This window comes from Salvelinus alpinus, chromosome 32 (genome assembly GCF_045679555.1).
Source record: "Salvelinus alpinus chromosome 32, SLU_Salpinus.1, whole genome shotgun sequence".
Lineage (NCBI taxonomy): Eukaryota > Metazoa > Chordata > Actinopteri > Salmoniformes > Salmonidae > Salvelinus > Salvelinus alpinus.
In genome coordinates, this window is record NC_092117.1 from 17,222,121 (window position 1) to 17,232,852 (window position 10,732).

The following is a 10,732-nucleotide window of genomic DNA, read 5'->3' on the forward strand; positions in this document are numbered from 1 at the left end:
GTTGGTAGAGCATGGGGCTTGCAACACCAGGGTTGATAGTTTGATTCCCAGGGGACCAGTACAAAAACATATGCAGTCACAACTGTAAGTTGCTCTGTATAAGAGTGTCTGCTAAACTGTTACTGTCCCATTAGCCAAACATAATGCATGAATGATCTTGTGACATCTGGAGAAAAATGAGGCAAACTGTTGTTGGTTGCCACACCATGTGTTTGTGACATCAGTTATTGACTCAGAAAGTGCTGATGTTGTGACAAGTCAAGCCATGGGAACAGAGACAACACTTCTACCATTCAACTCATATTTCCACTACATGACCAAAAGTATGTGGACACTTGTCGAACATCTCATTCCAAAATCATGGGAATTAATAAGGAGTTCGTCCCCCCTTTGCTGCTATATCAGCCTTCACTCTTCTGGGAAAGCTTTCTACTAGATGTTGGAACATTGCTGCGGGGACTTGCTTCCATTCAGCCACAAGAGCATTAGTGAGGTCGGGCACTGATGTTGAGCGATTAGACCTGGCTAGCAGTTGGCGTTCCAATTCATCCCGAAGGTGTTCAATGTGGTTGAGATCAGGGTTTTGTGCAGGCCAGTTAAGTTCTTCCACACCGATCTCGACAAACCATGTATGGACCTCGCTTTGTGAACGGGGGTATTGTCATGCTGAAACAGGAAACGGCCTTCCCCAAACTCTTGCCACAGAATCATCACGAATGTCATTTTATGCTGTAGCGTTAAGATTTCCCTTCACTGGAACTAAGGGGCCCAGCCCAAACCATAAAAAACAGCCCCAGACCATTATTCCTCCTCCACCAAACTTTACAGTTGGCACTATGCATTGGTAGAGGTAGCGTTCTTCTGGCATCCTTCACACTCAGATTCACCCTTCGAATTGCCATATGGTGAAGCGTGATTCATCACTCCACAGAAGGCATTTCCACTACTCCAGATTGCATGGCTGTGTGCTCGATTTTATACACCTGTCAGCAACGGCTGTGGCTGAAATAGCCAAATACACTATTCTGAAGTGGTGCCCACATACTTTTGTATATATAGTGTAGCTTTGACATTTACTGCACCCCTAAACTCTGGTGACAATCTCTAGTTTCAATCAAATCAAAGTTATGTTTGAAAAAAATAAGTTACTGGCATGTTTATTAGATACTGAAACACTGAATGGATTATTTTGTACAATATTGAGTCCCTCAAAAATAATGTGACTAAAATGTCCATGGAAAAAGTAAATAGGACATTACAAGTGTTATAACTTTCAGTGTGTATTCAGTCTCAGTGTCTGACTTGGAGGAAGTGAGCCTAATAATATCAAAAAACTAAATGTCTTCCCTCACTTACCTGAGAGTCCAGTGAGGAAGAAAATGATGTCCAGGACAAGGAGGTGATGAGGAACCATGAGTGGATGAGAGCAGGGCCGGCACTAGCTTTTTGGGGGTCCTAAGATATTTGGTTGTAGCACAATTTGCTGATGACTAACCAAATTTCGAATTTGCACATTGTGTATTGTACTATTCTAATTCTCAACAGAAGTTTGAAAAAAGTTTTAAATTATTTGGATTTTTTGTTTTCTAAGTTTATACAAGTTTTGCCGTGACTTATGCCATGTTAATGACAATGCTGTTTTAAGAAAAATGTGTTTTTAGTAAAAAATAGATAAGTAAAAAATAACAAATTAAAATAACAAATAATTAAAGAGCAGCAGTAAAATAACAGTAGCTAGGCTTTATACAAGGGGTACAGAGTCAATGTGCTGGGGCACAGGTTAGTCGAGGTAATTGAGGTAATACTGTATGTACATGGAGGTAGAGTTAAAGTGACTATGCATAGATAATAAACAGAGAGTAGCAGCAGCGTACAAGGGGGAGGGGGGGGGGGTGGACAACACAAATAGTCTGGGTAGCCATTTGACTATCTGTTCAGGAGTCTTATGGCTTGGGGGTAGAAGCTGTTAAGAAGCCTTTTGGACCTAGACTTGGCACTCCGGTACCTCTTGCCGTGCGGTAGCAGAGAGAACAGTCTATGACTAGGGTGGCTGGAGTCTTTGACAATTTTTAGGGCCTTCCTCTGACACCAACTGGTATAGAGGTCCTGGATGGCAGGAAGCTTGGCCCCAGTGATGTACTGGGCCGTACACACTACCCTCTGTAGTGCCTTGTTGTCGGAGGCCGAGCAGTTTCCATACCAGGCTAAATCAATGGTGGCTCCCTGGAAGTCAGGGCCCCTAGGGACATGCCCTGCGTGACCGGTTGATATTCGATCATGATTAATACAGTAAAAGTTTAGATTGCTGGCTAGACTAATTTACCAAGCTAAAAATTGTTAGCTGACATGGCTAATTGAGTGACTGTCAAGTGACTGACAAAACAAGAGAAAAACTGTTGATGCACAGCCACATTTTGAACTTGCGCCTTGTGTATTCTATTATTTTAACTCTCGACAATAAGATGAGACATTGACTGAGTTTTTTGGGGTGGTTGGGGGCTCCCTAGAGGCCTTGGGCACTAAGCGACCGCTTATGTCACTTATACCTGGAGCCGGCCATGGATGAGAGAGAGAGTGTCTGTGAGTATTTATGTTTTATGGGCACACTGGTGTGTGTCAGGGACCAAGAAACCCAAGCAACTGACACTACTCGCTGATCCATCACTTCTTTAAGGCTCTTCCTGTTTTAATGAACAGACCTTGTGTAAAACTGGTGTTGAACTGTTGGACCTGACCAATGGTGATATAGTCAAAATGATGCTACTACGTATACTGGTTAATTTGATGATTGTTTGTGGTTTATTCCCCATCCTCAACACACTGATAACCTCAGTCATGTATTAACTCCTGAGTCCTGTGTTGGTCTAGTTTCTTTATTAACAATGTTTATCAACAATTTAGTCTATTAGCATGGATATTTTTCATTTATAAAGCTAGAGGAATTATTAATGGAACAGTTCAACCAGGCTGTGATTTGTTACATTAAACCATGAGAAATAACCATCAGGAAAAGGGTTAGAGACACATCGGACAATACTTTAATTCCACAACACATGTACATAATAATAGAATCATTTAAATAAAACGAATCATACAGATAAAGCTGGATAAAGAAAATAGAACGTGTTGTTGGAATATAATCTGATACCTTAGTCTTATTCTAAGGGAATTAAACATTAAAGGTATGCAAATATGTCAAATGAAGGTTGTGGTAAAGAAAAAAGGTTAAGCCTCATGACAGCGGCATATTTTAGTTTTTTCCTCCCTGTACTTAGAAAAAAGGTGCATGCCTTGCATTTGATGCAACTCGTTGGTAAATGTGACCCTTGATCACTCCAGACAGACCTCTTTGGTTTCTATACATCGTTGGTATCAGCTTGATGTCGGTTTTTCCTAAACTTCACCACTCCAATGATGTTGCACAGGAGGAAGAGCAGTGCATTACCAACTTTCAGCAGGTAGAAGAATGTACGTTCCAATCTGTAGAAGAGTTAGTGCTGAGCAATTAGTGCTTTTTGAGGCCGGTCGGTTTCGGATCAATTCTTTAAAAAATATCACGGTTTTCGATTTTGTTTTCTATTATTTGGTTTGAATGCTGTAACAACACAGAATAAAACAATTCATAAAAGTCCCATGATGGTAGTGACTGCCCATTACTGCTCATCACTTATTAACAATTTATTCACATTACTTTACTTTAAAATAATATTTCAGTTGTTGTGTATATTACATATTTTCATTCCAATTCAACATCTCATCTCTGTAGAGCTGCTGCATGTGCTGTGTGACAAAATCACTTTTTTGTAAATCTTCAAAGTAAATAAGGCATACTTTTAGGACTGCTGAATACCAGCTATTAATCACTTCGATCATGTATTTTCAGGTAGAAATACCTTGCAAAGCAACATCTGCTCTCTGTATCACCTCACAATTGTGCATTCTTTTGCCATTTCTGTAGCAGGAAGAATTTGCTGTAAAGTCATCCACAGACCTTTTGTAGGCTAGAACAATGTTTTGAAACCATGGTTTTCAACAATCCAAATTTCAGTCATGCACATTTATATTGAGTGGTGATTTTTTAGGGGTGTTTGTGTACACTTACGTCTGGATGTTGCTGACTGACGGCTGAGAAGAGACTGCAGATTCTCCGGATTTACCAGCAGAGATGTCTTGGGCTGTTGGCATTGGAAAGGTTGTCAGGGTCAAGGTAGAAGAAAAATACAGTACTTTCAGCATTTCTCAAACTAGCTTCTAAGTTGGGAAGTAAAGCATTATTTACTGATAGGTTTGGTTTCTGAGCTTTAACTATTGTTAATCATTAGTTAAAAAAGAGACATGAGGGGTGCCATAATGAAGCTTAGGAGGGTCTGAGTGCAGGGAAAATGGTCACATGTGGCAGTACTGATAAGGGGAGGAACCGTTTAAGACCCATATCACACCCTGCCTAGCAATAATGATGCAATGTGTAGCGTTTAGGAGGAGACTCCACCCTAAGTGGGGTATGTATACTACCACGGGTGAAACCATGTCTTTGTCTAATGCAGCTGTATTGACCCTATGGGCAGAATAAACTTGGTTTAAAGCTCTCATCGTGTCCGTTGAGTTTGTACTCTGAAAATTAGAACCTAACATTAACAATAATTGTCACTCAGTACTTACTGAAGGTGGTGGTATGCTGCTTTGTGGTTTGCTGATTGACAGTGATATGAACAGGCATCTGATAGTCTCTATTTGCACACCTGTACCAGCCAGTGTCCACCATCCTCAGTGCACTCATAATAACCGTTAAAACATTGCCATTGGTTACAATATTGGTCTGCTGGTGTAATGTCACTGATGTTCTATCTAGAGTTCCAGAATTCAGCAGACATTTCCCACCCCCACCCATCCTGCACCAGCTCCCTCTGGCTCCAGCTTCACTATAGTAACAACGCACAGTGACATTCTGTCCTTCAACTCCAGTCACTTCTTGTTGATCCACATAGAGTCCTGGAGTATCTGAACACAATGGAGATAAGTTGTGATATGATGAGTCAGATAAAAGCACACACCGATATGATTGGGAGATTTCCTAAAGTCACCATTGTTATAGATATTGTCAAAGATATACCAGCCCCTATAAAATAACACAGAAGTGAATGATCTCATTACAGCAATATGCAACTATGGATTTCAATAAAATGCTGAAAGAAATTTGTAAGACAAATGTACTTATTTTGTGCCTTTTTGCATTGAAGCCATTTTTAATAATCAAATAATATATTCAAGATGAAATTAAATAAATTATTTGTTTACGCCTCCTGGGTCAGAACAGACTATGTTTGATAAAGCATATTTTGCTGTATCATTGGAAAAACCAGCATTGTGTTCAATCCTATTTTATAAATCAGCAATATTCCTCTGTGGATTTAATTGGTGAAAGTATTTGTGATTGTCTCCTACAGCTACACAGGGAAAAGTAAAACACTCATCAACAGGTTGTCCATGCAACATTACTGAGCACTATTCATCTGCATTACTGGATATGCAAGCAGTGCATCTTACCTGGAGTAACAGATAGCTGCAGTTGAACCCCCTCATCTGCCTTGTTCTTCCTCTCCACAATACACCAGTAATAATCAGAATCACGAGGACTAAGACTTGTCATGGTCACAGTGAAGATTCGCTGGTTGATGTCATCAGAGATTGAGGTCTTTCCACTGGTCATAGGATGGTCAGTGCGTACTACAGTAGAGCAACCAAGGATACTAGATCCCCTACACCAGTACTTCACACTGTTTCTATATCTCAGATCATAGAGACACGGGATGGTGATGGAGCCTCCTTGCTTTACAGACACAAGACTCACTCTGGACACACTCTGTGTATCTGTAGACAAAACAACAAACAACAAACAGTTTTGAATTAAAACATTTTACTCAACAAGTCCCACCAGCTTATCAACCAAATTACTTTGGAAATTTGGCCAAATGTGGTTGTGACAGCAGATAATGACTGAGATATCTACTTTAAGTGCTGATGTTGTCACACCCAAGTCTAGCCATGATCAGAGGCAACACTTTGACCATTAAAATCATACTTATCTTTGACATACTACACCCCTAAACTAAGAAGACATCTCTAGTTTCAATTAATTAATAGTGGTGTTTGAAAAGAATAATGAGTTGAAGTTGTTGTAATATTTTGTATATTGTAAAATACTCTGGATGGTTGTTCTGATACTGTACTACTGTAGTACAACCTTGAACATATATTTTTTTAAATGTTAGTGTATAATATGTTACTAAACATTTGTTAGAAAACACGTAGGTATGAATATTTGTAATCTACAAATATATTTGTAGACATGGGAGCTTTTGCCTTTTCTATTTCATAATTTTTTACTGAAAAAAAAGAGAACTGCTGAAAAAGACATATGTTGAATGTGGAGACCTATCATTAAAAACAGCTCTCATCAACACATCAGACCAAATATGACAATGCACAATGTGACTACCATGTCCTTGGGCAAAGTAGACAGAACGCTACAAGTCCAATGAATGTCAGAATGTACTCAGTGTCTGATTTGGAGGAACTGAGCCCTGATACTAACATCAATGAAGAAACGGTGTACCCTCTCTTACCTGAAAGTCCAGTGAGGAAGAAAATGATGTGCAGGACAAGGAGGAGATGTGAAGCCATGAGTGGATGAGAGAGAGCGTGTGTGTTCAGGTAATTGTGACCTGGTGTGTGTCTTCTACTTCCCGATTCACACATAGACATCACTGTCTTTAACGCAACTCTGTGCCCTGCGCAACATCCTGGTGAAATAGAGGTTGAACCTGACGACGACCAACATGGTCAAAACGTTGCAAATAAAAAAAAAATTGGTTGGGAGCATCAAACAAAGATAGAACATTGCTTCTATAATGATGCAAATGCACATTGGTTCATATGCAATTGTATACGTAGGGCTTGTAAAATAGAGCCTGGTCTCAATGGTAACTCCCTGCTTAATTAATGGTAAAATATATAAATATGATACGACTGCCTTTAAAACCTCTTCGGGCTAGGGGGCAGTATTTTCACATCCGGATGAAAAGCGTGCCCAAAGTAAACTGCCTGCTAATCAGGCCCATAAGCTAGGATATGCATATAATTGGTAGATTTAGATAGAAAACACTCTAAAGTTCCTATCGTTTCCACTAGATGTCAACAGTCTTTAGAAATTGGTTGATGTTTTTCCTTTGCGTAATGAAGGCTCGAGTCTAGTGTACTGTTTGTTAGAGGCGTGCGACCTGAAAGCACGCTCCACTTTGTTTTCGTCCGGTATTGAACACAGTTTATCCCGTCTTAAATTTTATTGATTATTTACATTAAAAAATACCTAAAGTTGTATTAGGAAAGTTGTTTGAAATGTTTGGAACATGTTTACAGGTAACCTACTAGATATTTTGTAGTCATGTTGCACGAGTTGGAACCAGTGTTTTTCTGGATCAAACGCGCCAAATAAATGGACATTTTGGATATATAACGACGGAATTTATCGAACAAAAGGACCGTTTGTGATGTTTATGGGACATTTTGGAGTGCCAACAAAATAAGATCTTCAAAGGTAAGGCATGAATTACAGGTATATCGTTATTTCTGAGTTTTGTGTCGCGCCCAGCTGGTTGAAATATGAATGTCATGTGTTTGTTTGGTGGGGTGCTATCCTCAGATAATCGCATAGTTTGCATTCGCCGTAAAGCCTTTTTGAAATCTGACATGTTGGCTGGATTAACAACAAGTGTAGTTTTAATTTGGTGTATTGCATGTGTGATTTCATGAAAGTTTAATATTTATAGCAATTTAATTTGAATTTGGCCCTCTGCCATTTCGAAGGATGTTGTTGAGGTGTTCCGCTTGCGGAACATCTAGCCGTAACAGGTTTTAACATCTGAATTTGTTTGTGGTTTATTCCCCATCTTCAATTCACTGACAAACTCAGTAATTAACGGAGTCCTCACTTTAACATGATTCTTATTATTTTTATACTCCTCCTCTACTCCTCACGCATAATAAACACCACAACGGTTTTCTATATTTTATACTTTTTAAATTATTCATCTTTTTGTCCTCCATCCACTTTCATGGGATTTCCTCAACATTCTAAAGGCGCCATTGTGATGTCATAACTTCCAACATTCTATTCTATTCACTGTAAACACCAACTGTTGACACAAATCAGCTAATTTGACCACTTTTCCAACAACTTAGACAAAAAGCTGGAGCGCATGAAATCTTCCTCTACTTCTCTGCTATTCAAATTGGAAATTGGAAACAAAAATATTGTCTACCGATCAAACAATACAGCTGTTTTGCTAACAACGACATTTCCTCTAACTTCTTATAAACAACTGAAATGTTTACCACTTTTCCAACAGATTAGACAAAACATTAGAGGGTATGACATCTTGTGCTACATCTCTGCTATTTCAATCTGGAATCTTCATTGGTAAAGGTAAAATAAATTAAAATCTCCTCTCACCATTGAAGCTATCAACTCCAAACCAACGTTGAGCTGTTCAGACTGACCTTACTTAGATTGATGGTCAAAATATTTGTTATACTTTATATACTTTTTGAACTATAACCATTTAGCATATTGATAAATCAACGTGTGCTTGAATGATAACCATGGAAATACAAATCAAATCAAATTTATTCACAAAGCCCTTCTTACATCAGCTGATATCTCAAAGTGCTGTACAGAAACCCAGCCTAAAACCTCAAACAGCAAGCAATGCAGGTGTAGAAGCATGGTGGCTAGGAAAAGCTCCCTAGAAAGGCCAGAACCTAGGAAAAATACAAATTTGCAGAACCATTATTTATTTTCTCTCATTTCAACACCAACCAGAAACTGGTGCTGCGTTTCAATGTCTGGTTGTGCGTGATTGTTTGTTGGGGGGGGGATTGCCTAAATTAAAATCTTAATTGCACGAAACCTATTATTTGGCAGGGAAAAGTAGATAAGTGATTCAACAACTCACTTTGCTCAATCTAATGCTCTTCAACAGACTCAATCCCTGATCGTCGGAGGTTATAAAAAAGTGAACAATTAGTACAGTTAAAGGGACGAGACTATGAATCAAACCAGAAAAGATCAAATATTTAAAATCACAATATTGCTTGAAAAAAAAGTCTGCCAATACCCCGCTGGGATGCTCTTTGCAGACAACAATATACTCTGCAAAACCTGTAATCTAGCATTAGATTATAAATGGAAAGACAGGATAGACGGCTATAAAAAATAAAACAAATTACATTACGCTTTCTCAGAAGAATTCATCTACCTTAGAAGGTTGTGGAAGATATAGTGAAAAACTCTCATCTTAACTTAAGACAACATCAATCAACAAAAACATTACACATTGTATTCATCGTCTGTTCTAACAAATGGGTATGATAGGCATTTTTATATCAGAAAATGTAGAGGGGGAAATGTAGACTATTTTCAGAACATAAATGGCTAGCATATTTTCATTTGCAATAAAAATAACAACCCAACAACTTTTACAACTCTTTTAAGACCACAGTTTTTGGAGAGATACACTTCTCCGCCCAAACAGGCTCTAACCAGAATAGAAAGAGGAGTGGGAGGCCCCGGTGCACAACTTAGCAAGAGGACAAGTTCATTAGAGTTTCGTCCTCAACTGGCAGCTTCATTAAAAAGTGCCTGCAAAACACCAGTCTCAACGTCAACAGACTCCGGGATGCTGGCCTTCTAGGCAGAGTTGCAGAGAAAAAGCCATATCTCAGACTGGCCAATAAAAAGAAAAGATTAAGATGGGAAAAAGAACACAGGCATTGGACAGAGGAACTCTTGACGTTAAGACTGGTGTTTGCGGGTATTATTTAATGAAGCTGCCAGTTGAGGACATGTGAGGCGTCTGTTTCTCAAACTAGACACTCTAACGTACTTGTCCTCTTGCTCAGTTGTGCGCCGGGGCCTCCCACTCCTCTTTCTATTCTGGTTAGAGCCCGTTTGCGCTGTTCTGTGAAGGGAGTAGTACACAGCGTTGTACGAGATCTTCAGTTTCATGGCAATTTCTCGCATGGAATAGCCTTCATTTCTCAGAACAATAATAGACTGACGAGTTTCAGAAGAAAGTTATTTGTTTCTGGCCATTTTGAGCCTGTAATCGAACCCACAAATGCTGATTCTCCAGATACTCAACTTGTCTAAAGAAGGACAGTTTTCTTGCTTCTTTAATCAGGACAACAGTTTTCAACAGTTTTCCAAAGGGTTTTCCAATGATCATTTAGACTTTAAAACGATAAACTTGGATTACCTAACACGTGTCATTGGAACACAGGAGGGATGGTTGCTGAAAATGGGCCTCTGTACGCCTATGTAGATATTCCATTAACAATCACCCGTTTCCAGCTACAATAGTCATTTACAACATTAACAATGTCATCACTGTATTTCTGATCAATTTGATGTTATTTTAATGGACAAAAAATGTAGCTTTTCTTTAAAAAACGAAGACATTTCTAATTGACCCCAAACTTTTGAATGGTAGTGTAAATTTATAATTTCTCCATGACTCTGGTTTAAAATGCATTAATATATTAATATCTGTGAGGCATAATCAGGTATTTCTTTGGTTAATCATTTGATGCCATTTAGCATTGAGTTGCACATTATATTGTGAACAGTAGAGTTTCTTTAACAATGTTTATTAGCAAAGCATGAATATCTTTTAAC

At 38.8% G+C, this 10,732-nt stretch overlaps 1 protein-coding gene across 1 annotated transcript; it reads right to left on the bottom strand.

Moving 5' to 3' along the window:
* Window positions 1-2,858: 2,858 nt before the first annotated feature.
* LOC139562610 (polymeric immunoglobulin receptor-like) lies at window positions 2,859-6,768 on the bottom strand. Its single transcript, XM_071380428.1, has 5 exons — window positions 6,624-6,768; window positions 5,545-5,868; window positions 4,660-4,998; window positions 4,103-4,175; window positions 2,859-3,480 (listed from the first exon to the last, which is right to left on the bottom strand). The coding sequence occupies exons 1-5, from the start codon at window positions 6,760-6,762 to the stop codon at window positions 3,357-3,359; spliced, it is 999 nt and encodes a 332-aa protein (XP_071236529.1). The 5' UTR covers window positions 6,763-6,768; the 3' UTR covers window positions 2,859-3,356.
* Window positions 6,769-10,732: the final 3,964 nt, after the last annotated feature.